Raw genomic sequence first — 12581 nt, 5'->3', positions numbered from 1 at the left:
GCCTGGAGCAGGGCAGGACTTAAGCTCTGTGAGAGTAAGCAGTTTTTTCTATGTAACTGGAATAATAGCTCCTTCAGAGCTGTCAGAAGAGTAAAGCTCCTAACATAACACACGACACAAAGTGAGTTCACAGAACACCCTTTGTCAATTGTCTAGTGCCTACTTACATTTTCATAACTCTGCACCTGAAAGAAATAAGACATCAAGTGCTTGCATTAGAAATATTAAGCGAGGGGAATATCGGTGCAGGAATCCAACGCCACAGCACCAGGGAGAGCTGATTCAGGGAGGCTGTCTCTAGAAACTTGAAAATTTACAACTGGCGCACTGAGGATTAAGAAGGCTTAGAAAAGGAAGGAGTGTCAGGAAGCATCTAGTCCTGGATCCCCCAAACTCGTGGACATATCCCACTAGCGAAATGAAGGACACTTCTGTAGGGCCCATTGGCATCAACATGCATGCACTCATGGTGAGTTACTCTTCTTGGATTTCCTTCTGTCTTTCTGATTCCATTCAGATGGAAGTCTCAGCTTGTTCTAAACAGCCTGTGACACTTTCCTGACCAATAAGAACTCATTTAAACAAAGACTGGGTTCTGACATGGCATCACGAGGCAAGCTCACATAACATAAAATATCATGCCATTTTTCATTGCCCGTGGGTCCTTCTGTTACCTTCTGGTCACATTTTATTCTACTTATACTGGTGATGTGCTTTTAAAAGTAAATTTAAAAGGGGTGAGGCTTAAGATGTGATAGTAATACTAGCATACCAGGTACCGTAATAATATAGGTTACAATAGGCTGTCTTATGTTAACAATGACTGAAACTTAGCCCGTGCCTCTCCCAAGGAAACCCAATGAGGAAATGAAGGCTCAGAAGAAGAAAAGATAGCTCTTGTAGAGATGCACAGCTAGCTAGCTAGCGTCAGGACTGACTCTCAGTTCTCCTATGTCTTTCTCATCTATTTAACCGAGCATCAGACAAATTTGACATTGTTAAACTGAAGATAAACGAAACACAAAGTGACCAACAGGCTGTGTTGTGGGTTGCCTCCAGGAAGGCACTGGGTTCGATAAGGCTCACCTGTACTGCAGGAGAGGCCTGGGGAAATCAGAATGCCCTTGTACGTCATGCTGGAGGTCTAAGATCTCAGCAGGTCTGGGATAATAACTCAAAGCACCATGTCAAACACTTGGGGCAATTTCTAAGCATGTAGTGGCAGGGATTCCTCTTGGAATCAAGCACAGATGGCTTCAATCCCAGCTTCTCCACTTGGCAAGAAACCACTGAATCTGTCGGCTCATCTGTATCCTACTCATCTGAAAAATTTATAAGACGGATACCAGCAAACTGTTACAGGACAGTTAATATCTGCCAAGCCGCTCTGATGAATTATCTCACTTAGCCTTCAAAATGCTTTTCCAAGATATTGTTATAGCTCCATAAGATAGGGATGGGGATTTGGTCTCAGAAGAGTTACACGGTTTATCTTTTAGGCTTCAAACCAAAATGGTCAATCTAGAATCAGCCCTTAACTCCACTGCACTGCAGTTAAATAACAGGTAAGGGTTATAAAGCTGGCACCTAGAAAGTAAAAATGTCAAGGCCTTGTTGGTACCCTCAGGAGTCACTGGCAGCCTAGAATCCGCAATTTTCCATTGAGTCTCTTATTTACGACTACAATTCCCAGAATGCTACGGCTGTAGAAATCATCCAATTAGAATGCTGGGGGCATAGACGCTGGCCAATTGGGTAATCAGAGATACTGGCCAATCAGGAAGCATAGCCTGGATTTCCCGCCCTTTCTCCTCACTTAGGGTTGAGTTGGCTGACTGTTGAAACTTTTATCCTCACCAGGTCCGCTGACAACGCTTTTATTTGCGGTGGTGAGTTGGAAAGATGAGGATTATTCGAAGCCGTTCAGTAACCAAGCCAACTTCCGGGCAGCGGAGTGGGTGGAGGAGGGGCACCCAGAGGGTGGACAAGGCCTGTGCAAACTTTCAGAAACTGCCCGGCAGTGGAAATTTCCAGGCTGCCTTTGGCCCAGCCTCAGCCGCTGTGCCGGCGTTGTGCACTGGGAACTTGGTGACCCCAGAGAGTAGAGGTCCTCAGAATCTTCTCTCAAACCCTCTATTGAGGTTGAGGGCCCTGGCAGAGCCCTGTAGGCAAGTGCATTAGTGATGTCATGCCCTCAGTATGTATCATGTTGACTTCTGACGTGGCCTAGTCTTCTGGGTGTGAATCTTCAGTGCCCAGTTAGTTGCCATTTGAATAACAATAAGGCTGAGGTGTGGCCTGCCTTGTGGGATTCCTGCATCCTAAATCCTCTGACACTGTCACTCACCTACCCAGTGGGTGGAGCTCAGGACATTCCGATTTATTTAGTTCCGTTTTTTGTGTTTTATTATTATTTATTAGATTTTATATTTATTATTTAAAACTATGTTTCTTACCCCCCCCCATACGAACGAATCCTGGATTTGGCGTGTGCAAGTGAGATTGTTATTGACGTTCTTGTTTTAATATTCAGGATCTTAGAGGTTGATCCAAAGTGTGTATCGCTCCTTAATGTCTGGAGAAGAAAAGAATTATTCATCTGCCGTGAACGAGGTGAGGGAAAATAGGATAAATGACTGTAATTCAGGAAAATACAAAGACAAGGGCTTTGTAATGGTTCATTTGCTTTCCTTATCCCTGCACAAACAATCCTGACCTATAACTGCCCAGGAACAGTCTGGCCTAATCGTGGCTTATTTTTCAAGTCATTTTGAGGAGTTTGACTAAAAAGCTTCTTAATATCTTGTGAGCCATCTCTCTGGAGACGGTCTTGGTTAGAGATATTTACTGTACGACGTGGTGGTTTATCCATTTCAGATAATCGCTTCCTTTATCCTCCTTCCACATTTTAGTTTTTAGCGTGTGCTTGTCGGGAGCCATAACGGAACAAGCTAATAACTAGCAGGTGATCATCCTGAGATGGCCAGCCTCGGATTATTATATAATCTGCGACTGGTTCGCCGTTATTAAGAAAGGCTGTAAGGGATTCATTTTAGGAAAGATTCCTGCTATTAAAATGCTTTTCCTGTTGTTATTATTAAACATATGTAACAATCATTAAGTAATAGTTCACCCCTTTGGAGCAGATCTCTGTAGATCTACGAAGATGTCTCATACTGATGCTATACAGACAAATAGAAGACTTCTTAAGTCTTAATGATGATCCTATAAGAATTTCTAAAATTATATCAGTGATTATTAAGCTCTTTTTTAGTGGGACTGCTATTAAGTTTCTTTCTGATAGTCAAAACTGCAGTGAGAACTCTGCCGGTCTCCCAGGTGTCACCAGTTAATTGCTCTTAGTAATCAGACTTTCTCCTACTCAGAGAACATTCCAAGAGGTGGTAAGACAATTAACCAAAGGTCATAAAAAGGGAACTAACGATTTATTATAGGTGTTAGGACAGAAGATAAAATATTGACTGGGTTTATCTATACAAAACTTCACTTCTAACTTAGTTATGGTTTTAAACCTTCAGTGAACCTGTAGAGCTGTGAACAGGTGATGGATGCTTAGCCAGATAATTACTCCTAGTGGATATGCATGTAAACATTCTCTGGTGTAAACTTCTATTTAAGTTTATGATTTGATTTTTCATATGAACTTGTGATGAACTTTATAACATGCGATCATGTATCCTGAAAGATGTTTAAGTGCTGAGGACAAAGAGAAGAATCAGGACTAGGCTGGAGGGAACTGAGCTGAAGAGTCAGGACTGAGTGAAGGAGAACTGAACTAAAAAGATCTGGGCTGAGAAGAAATGCAGAGTGGAATAGCTTAGAGGCTATAGGTAGCATAAGAGAGCAATGTGCAGAATGCGGAGGAAAAGGGGAAAAAAGAAGAAGCTGGAGAGAGCAGAAGGAGCACGCAGGTTTCTCCTTACCATTGGACAGAACAGGCCATTTCTCAATAGCAAGGCAGGCTTAGTCTTATTAAAAGGAACAAGCCTTTTCTCTTACAAACTTGGGTTTAATCCACTTAGCATCAAAAGGGTAGAAGCTATTTCTTTCTCTATATAATAATGAGTGGAGCTCATCTTTCATCCAGAATGAGTGAGTTCTTTCTGCACCGTGCTTGATCTTTTGCCCCATATGCATTTGTAAGTATGGATGTCTGTGTAAGTAAGTATGTAATTGTGAGAACCTATGCATGTGTGTGTGTAAGAATGTAATTGTGAGAATGTATGTAAGCTGGACCCAACTGGTTTGAGTGGAAATGTATAAAAGAACATTTATGTATACGAAATTATATACATTTATGCATATTTGGCTATGTAAAAGTTTTTTCTTCTGCAAGTGCTAGTCACTTCTCTTGGTTCAATAGTAGTTTTTGCTCCAAACTTCCCCCTAGCCTGACAAGCAAGAGGCATAGGGACAAAAGGGAAAAGGCTCTAGCAATTAATCCTTATGGATGTGGCTTGGTTTAAGAAAAACCCCAAGAATTCCACTTATAATTGTGGAAAAACAAAACAGGTTGATGTTTTCCTGGGTATAAGAAAAGAAAATATCTTTAGTTCTGAGATAACAATTTTTTCTTTTATAAATTACCTAAATTTTTAAAAACATTAAAATACGCATAAGTACGTGCATTGGTGCTGTGTGTTGCATGGGTGTCTGAAGAGGCCAGAAAAGGACGTTGGTTCCCCTGCAGCTGGAATTATGGGCAGTCATGGGGGACCAATGCCCAGTGTGAGGGCTGGGAACTGAATTTAGGTTGAAGGAGCTATAAGTGTGCTTGGCTGCTGAGCTATCTCACCAACCCCCCCTGTAAATAGCTCTGACCCTGTACCTTGCTTCTGTTTCTCTTTTATAAGCAGACATTTAAGAATAACCATCATGACCACAAGCAAAAAGTGGAAGCCATGATTAAGAACATTAATACAATTTCTTTGGAGGTGAAGAAGATGAAAGGTACGGATGGGGTCAGTCAGCATGTCTGCACAGTCTGCATACTGCTGTCATAGACGGGCTAAGCATGTCTGCACACCACCATCATAGGCTAAGCATGTCTGCACACCACCATCATAGGCTAAGCATGTCTGCACACCGCCGTCATAGGCTAAGCATGTCTGCACACCGCTGTCATAGGCTAAGCATGTCTGCATACCACCATCATAGGCTAAGCATGTCTGCACACCACCATCATAGGCTAAGCATGTCTGCACACCGCTGTCTGTCATAGACAGGCTAAGCATGTCTGCACACTGTCATAGACAGGCTAAGCATGTCTGCACAGTGCTGTCATAGATCAGCTAAGCATGTCTGCACAGTGCTGTCATAGATGGGCTAAGCATGTGTGCATACCACCATCATAGCTAAGCATGACTGCACACCGCTGTCATAGACGGGCTAAGCATGTCTGCATGGTGCTGTCATAGAAGACATGCTAGAGCCAATTTGTACTTCAGCTGTGGTATTCTCCCTAAGTGTCCCATTAAGAAAGGTGTACAATATAGTCTGAACTATATGTTTGAAGGTGCTAGGCCTGAACCCCTGTTTCTGACACCAACAAGCTTCTTACCTTATCTAACCTTTCTGAATGTACCTCCCACCCTTTCCCTCAGCACAGTTATGTGCTTGTATCTCATTCTGCAAAAGTCAGTGTCCTCACCCATGAATCCTCACGGAGCTTGCCGAGGGTATGCCAGGTTAAAAGTTTGACTCTGTAATCAAAGTGCTTTTTACTTTAAATATATCCGTAGTGTACTAATATACATATAGGTCCTGACATTTAGTCAGTCATACATATATTCTCTTGTTTTCTCTTAGCCATGTAAAATCTCAGTGGTTCAGTATCTCTGGAGATCAGCTCTCCCCGAGCCAGCTTGCTGGAGAACTCTCGTCAGTTAACCCAGTTCATTTTACATGGTTTCTCCCGAGGGACTAGCTGAAGTACACACCCCTACTTTCCTCATCTATAAACTATCGCTATATTACATCCATCACTAGCCATGAAAACAGTGTTGAGTGTAGAGTTGTTTTTATAACTCTCGGGTAATTATAGATACTCTCTGTGTCACCTCTGAGACCTGCAAATAACAAATATGTCACGTGATGTACACTACGAGGACAGACGATCCAAACTGGAGGCAGCCCTGAAATTAACTCAGAGTTACAAAGACTTAATCCGGCCGGCTTCTCTCTATCTCTCTGCTGTGTCACGTCTACGGCTGCTCATAAGCATTGCTCCTGAGGTGGACACACACAGATACTTTCTGCCTATGATATCTTTTTAGAATGAGATGTTACCCAGATATCCCCAGCAGCCCTCGGTCTCTTATAAATAAAAATGTGAGAGGCATGTAGCAGTGCTAAGGGGCTTGCCCAGCATGCTCGAGGCCCTGAGTTCAATCTCTGGTATTGCAGAATAAAAACCTACCCCCAGAAAAGGGGGGTTGCAGTAAGGGAATAACCAAGTCCTGAATAGAGAGAAAGGCAATTTACTAACTAGTAGGCATTTGAAGTATCAGCTTCCTAATTAAAAAAAAAAAAAAAAGAAAAACTAGTTAGAAGCAAATCTAAAAAAAAAAATCAGCAAGATGGTCCACCTATAAAACTCAGCTGTGAAAAGCACCTAGATAAGTGAAATTTAAGCTTAAATAGTAAAGCTTTTCTCTCTAAGTTAATTTTTGGAAGGGTGGGGAGTCAGTAAGAGAGAGAAGTCTTTTGTCAGGAGCAAATAGCAGAAACTGAAAGGGGAAAACAAGCCATGCCTTTTGCTAGACAGAGGGAAACACTGACTACTCACACCCACCCTGTCTTAGTTTGTGTTTTATTGCTTAAACTCTATAGCCAGAGCAGCTTGGGGAGGAAGGGTTTATTCCACCCTACATCTTATAGTCCAGCATGAAGGGAAGTCGGGGCAGGACCCCAAGCAGAGACCACAGGGAAGCCTGGCTTATTGGTTTGCTTCTCTTGGTTTGCTTTCTTACACACCAGGCACTGCCAGGGATGGCACCACCTACACCCACCTATCGTTGAAGAAAATGCCCCCACAGACTCATGTCCAGACCAGTCTGACATAGGCAGTTCCTCAATTGAAATTCCCTTTTCTAGATATGGCAGATTTTTGTGACTAACAAAAACTAATAGGCATACCACCAAGGGGTGAGAGGGCTACCACACACATCAAATGAAAGAAAATGAGACCGAAGAAAGGTCGAAGGCCGACGCCTGTCTTTGTAATGTCTTGTGGATGGCCTCGGTTCTTTGCATCATATGTATGTGTGAGTTAGGTAGGTTTAAGATATCCTCTGGAGAGATGGCTCAGTGGTTAAGAGCACTGACTGCTCTTCCAAAGGTCCCGAGTTCAATTCCCAGCAACCACATGGTGGCTCACTATATCTGTAATGGGATCCAGTGCCCTCTTCTGGTGAGTCTGAGTGCAGCAACAGTGTATTCACATGCATTAAATAAATAAATCTTAAAAAACAAAAGTTATATTTACACAGTGTTGTAGTGTAGGAGGATGGCTGAGTGGATGGGCAAAGAACCTTTCTAGTCAGTTTCCACATGATACTTGTGGTTAATTCAAAAATGGGTCACCTAGGTAGGAGTGAATGATCAGTGAATGCCTGACAAAAGTCATTAGAAATTAGGAACTGGCTCCTTCTGACATTGGACACTCTGTCTTCTCCCTTACTCAGAACTCTCCCAGATCCTGCTCTGTGACCTCAATCTTCATTTTGGTCAGCCGAAGAAGATGAAGGACCCCAAAGAGGCAGAAACAAGTCACCTATTTGAGGAGCCTGAGATTCCAGATGGAGCACTTGCTTCTATCAGTTTATCTGACTGAACACTCACTCTCTCTCTCTCTCTCTGTCTCTCTCTCTCTCTCTCTCTCTCTCTCTCTCTCTCATTTCTGGTTTTGTTGACTTCCAAGTTTAGAATATAATTTTAAACAGTAGTAAATTATAAGTAAGCTTATTATCTTGAAAGCTATTGTTTGTTTGTTTTACTGTCTCAGAGGGAAATTGACTCCAGTGATGTTGGAAGTCTGATGTCCGGAACTGGTCTATATACGTTTGCTGTGCTATACACAGGCTTCCTCCATGTGCTGGTAAAAGAAAGTGGTACCACAGCATCACACAGCTTTGCCTTTGAGGGACCCTAAAAAGGACTGATTTTCTGTTCTAGAGAGGGACCCTGAATGGTCCAGCTTTTGTAATATGTTAATCTGTGAGAAAGAGCAGAGCTGGCTTCATAAGGCTCATGGCTCAGATAGGCAAGGCTGTGGCAGAAGAATAGAGTTGAAAGGACTCAAGGCACACATGTTGCTAGTCATGAAAACAGACTCCGATGGTTGCAGCCGTAGCAGTGCAAGAGAAAACTTTACCCACAAGGCTCATTTCCCCCTTTGCCCTAAGAAATTCAAATACATTTGGTCTTAGGACATCTCCTGCTGCTTTTGTTGGTGCTGTGAGAAAAACCTGATAAGAATCAACTAAAAAGAAGAAGGGTTGGTTTGGGTTTATATTTGGGGGAAATGCAGTTGATCTTGGCAGGGGAAGGAAAGTGGTGGACTGTGAGGTCATGCTGTATCCACCATTTTGAAGCAGGAAATGACTGTGCATTGCTGTGCTCTGCACACTCAACCCACATTGAGAGTGTTTTTCATCCTCAGTTAAACCTCTGAAAACATCCTCACGGACTCACTCTTAAGTGACTCTAAAACCCAGTTGAGTTGACAATCTTAACCATCGTAACTACCAAACGATGCTTTGAGATCTACCGTGTCCTTAATTTTCATCACCTTTAAATACTGAGTGCAGTAAAGCAAGGCACAAGATGAGCTCATGCTATCACAGAACCTGTCGTATCCTGCTCCCCTCTCCCCAGGACTTAGCTCGGTTTGTCACATAATGCAGATGTTTTAAATCCCTATTGGACATCCTGCTGATGAAACATAATACAGGCTTTTCAGCTTTCTGATTTCCAAGTGCTGGACCCTAAATTGAGAACTCTGGGTTTGTAAGGCCAAGGTTTTGTAGATGTCATTGACTAAGTGTTTCCACATTCGACCTCCTTATCTTAGCGTCTCCTCAGTATTAACCTGGTTCCTTTAAAAAACATTTGTTTAACTCATAAAAATAAAAGTATAGAATATCCTTTCCTACTTGAAATTATGTAGATCAGAAATCAAACTTTCATCAATAAAAGTCACACAATGGTGCCAGGCGTCCCACGGGAATGAGACGGGAAGAACAAGGGATGCCAGTGTTCAGTATGTACCCGTTCATGTTGCGAAACCTGAACAGTACTGCAAATTATCTTCTCCCTGCACTGATGATATCTTGACAAGGCCTGCAGTGGTGAGGGGATATTCTGTGAATTGAAAATTCCTTTACTGTACGTGACCTATTGACCATCAGAGCTCAGCCTGGCCGGCCTTAAACATGCTCGGATCGTGCACTTTAGCCTGCCATTGGGCAGAGTCCCCCCAACACAAACTCTATTTTGCTTTAATACTGAATATATTGTTTAATTTATTGAGTGTTTGTAGCCCCCTACCCCCCGCCCAAAGAAGAAAACCACCTGCAACATAAAACATGTGAAGTACTGATGCGTACCCTGTGATCGCGTGGCCAGTCAACACTTTCACATCTCATACCAGCTGCTGCTGGCCCAGGCAAAGCAAAATGCAAACCTTGCTGTACAATTTGTGCTTCACAGGCATTGCTTTCAGTTCACACCATCATGAAGTAAAACATGGCGAGTTAAACCAACACACACCAGAAGTCCACCAGTGCCTTTTGTTAAGTGTAACTTAAAAACTAAAGGAGATCTGAGGTGCTTTGAAGGGTTTAAACGCCCATCTAAGAGGGACAAGACAGCAGTTTTGCAACATACTTGTTGGGTTAATGAGACAGAGGACCAGAGCAGGGGTTTGGACAGGTATTCTCCAGAGGCCCACAGGTTAAGAGTCTTCACCCTCCACCAGGGTAGCATTGGGCAGTGGCGGAGCCTTAGGAGGGTGAAGTTAGGTCAGCAGGTGGAAGACCTTGAGGGAAATTTGCTTCTTGTCCTTTCCCTTTGTTTCCCAGCCACCACGAGATGAATGGATGGCCTCACACTCTTACTTCAATATCCTATATGAATTGTTGCAGGCCCAAAGAAACGGGAACAGGTGACCATTGGAGCAAGTCAAACTTTCTAACTGAAAAGCAGCTAATATAAGTAGCATCTAGTAGGAAGGTGGGCTCCAAGTGTGTGTGTGTGCGTGTGCGTGTGCGTGTGTGTGTGTGTGTGTACAAAGCAGTGCTCATCTTCCCAGGAGACCTTCAGTACTATAAAATGTTTTTCAAGGCGGGAGAGGAGGGAGCCCTCCGTGGATGTAGACATGGAGGACTGTGATAGAGAAGCAACAGAAACCCCAGTGTATTCAACAGCAGAGCTGCATGACCGAATCTAAGACTATTTTCTTGTAAATTCAGAAATGTAGCTTACATTTGCTTTAAAACAAAAATATAACAGCCCAGACCAAACAAAGTTGTCTTAAGGATCTAAAGGACTAAAGCAAAGGACAACTTTAATCCCAGGAAATTATCCCAACATACACTAATTTCATTATGAAAAGAACACATTAAAAACACACCCTGTAAAACCAAATAAGAAACAATGGAGTTTTTGGAGCCTCTTAAGTAATGGCTGCCCCAAAAATGAATTTTAATCATTTTAAGTTGTGTAAAAAACAGATTGTGCCTTGGCCTGACAAAAGTTTCGTTATAAAACCAGAACCATCCATTTCAGTCCTTCTTCAGCTCGTTCCACATTATTTCTCTACTGTATAAAGTACTGTATTTTGAGGTGGATGTTCAAAATCTCATGTCTGCCATGCACTCTTAGACTTCAAACGTGAACATGATCACTTCTACACTTTATAAACATCAAAGAAAATAAATAAATCGTGGTATTCAACAGTCTTCAGATACTTTACAGGACAGGGCAGAACTCAGGGCCCATATTGACAGTCTGTTTTAGTCCTGGTGTCCGTTTGCTCAGGTCAGGCTCTTGCCACACCGATGACAGAGTCAGGAAGGCTCGTTTCTTGGGTAACTTGCTACAGACAGCCTGCAGCATGCGTTAGTGTGCACTGGTATCTGGACCCTCGGTTTTTTCCATCAATGAGTAACAGTGGCATTTTCCTGAAGTAGTCAATAATATCTGATACAGACAGGAAGTCCTGGAAAAATCAAATGGGTAGGTAAGTTATCAGTGGAATGGACAGTATGCATTTCATAATTATGTTCTTTTAACCTGCGTCAATTCAGGGAAGTTGTAGGAAGAGTAAACTTTGTCAGGTATTTTAGAGATTTCCTTCTCAATAGCCAGCCAACTGTCAGTAAGAGATAGAAGCGTTATGTTGAGCCAAAGAGGTGACTCTGCTTAAAGGCCTGACAACCTCATATCAATCCCCAGGACCACATGGAGGAAGGACAAAACTTCTATCCATAAGTTGTTCTCCTATTTCCACACATGTGCCGTGGTGCATACAAAAGATTTTTTTTAATAAAAAATGTTAACCCCTATAGTGGCTCATTTACTCCCAAATATTTCCATCATGATACCTGGCAGCTTAGTATTGGTCTCTGGGTTTCATTTCTTGGGTTTCTGAATCCCCATGGCACCACAATGCAAACTTAGGAGGTGTGGAGAACCAGGAGGTCACACAGGTCATCCCTGGAGGTGAAGCTTTAGCACAGTGTAACTGGCCCTTCCCTGTCACCTCCATATTCACAATGTGGAGCAGCCAATTCACAATGTGCTCAGCAGCCAAGTCTTTGGACCACCCAGTCCAAGGAGACTGGTCCCATTCATCCCCCTAGATGTTCTAAGACAAGCTGCCCAGGTACCTTCCGCCAAGGAAACTGGTATGTTCATGCTAGACCAAGAGAAATACTGGAAGGTGATGCTGCCTCTGGAGAGATTATGCAGCCCTGTCCATGGGGAGCAAGTGACACAGACTTTTGATCAAAATCATGTTTCTTCCACTCAGCATTGCCACTGGTGGGAAGTATTTGGATTATAGTCATCAGTGAACTGTTCTCATTCTGTAGATGTTTCATTCAGCTGGGTTTCTAAGGGTAACCTTAGAAAACGTCTTAAGACAATACATTTGTTAGTTCCCTCTACAAAGGCAGCCTAATTTTATCTTCACATCAAAAAATTGGCTTAGCCAAACAAGAACACTCCTTTGGTAATATGGCCATCTCTCAGAGCCAAAAATCTCAGGTTAGCCAGAAATGCCCTGCATATCCCAGTAATCACTAATCTAGGCTTCTCAGCTTTCCCAATGGGATTTTAAATTAAAAGTTTTGTTATTGATGTATGTGTGTGCGCCTGCTTGTCTGTGAACTCACCGTGTGAGTGCAGATGCCCACAGTCGCCAGAGGAAGGCATCAGAGCCCCTGAAACTGGACTTAAAAGAGGTTGTGAGCCACCCAATGCGGATCCTGGGAACAGAACCCCTGTCTTCTGCAAGAGTAGTAAGTTCTCTTAATTCTGAGCCATCTCTCCAGCCC

At 42.8% G+C, this 12581-nt stretch overlaps 2 protein-coding genes across 2 annotated transcripts in view; one reads left to right on the top strand and one right to left on the bottom strand.

Annotated features, from left to right (window-relative positions):
• The first annotated feature begins 418 nt into the window (after positions 1-418).
• On the top strand, positions 419-7855 carry C9H5orf58 (chromosome 9 C5orf58 homolog). The gene is made up of 3 exons (XM_032912707.1): positions 419-469; positions 4878-4971; positions 7707-7855. Exons 1-3 carry the CDS (start codon positions 419-421, stop codon positions 7853-7855), a joined length of 294 nt encoding a protein of 97 aa, XP_032768598.1.
• Positions 7856-9520: 1665 nt separating this feature from the next.
• Lcp2 (lymphocyte cytosolic protein 2) overlaps positions 9521-12581 on the bottom strand; it is a 46265-nt gene continuing 43204 nt past the window's right edge. The window contains exon 21 of the mRNA XM_032913837.1: positions 9521-11242. Coding sequence (XP_032769728.1) covers positions 11120-11242 — 123 coding nt within the window. The 3' untranslated portion in view covers positions 9521-11119. The remainder of the gene's footprint in view (positions 11243-12581) is intronic.

Source organism: Rattus rattus, chromosome 9 (assembly GCF_011064425.1).
Source record: "Rattus rattus isolate New Zealand chromosome 9, Rrattus_CSIRO_v1, whole genome shotgun sequence".
Taxonomy (NCBI): Eukaryota; Metazoa; Chordata; class Mammalia; order Rodentia; family Muridae; genus Rattus; species Rattus rattus.
Note: the sequence above shows the minus strand (reverse complement) of the source record. Positions and strands in the feature narration are given on the sequence as shown.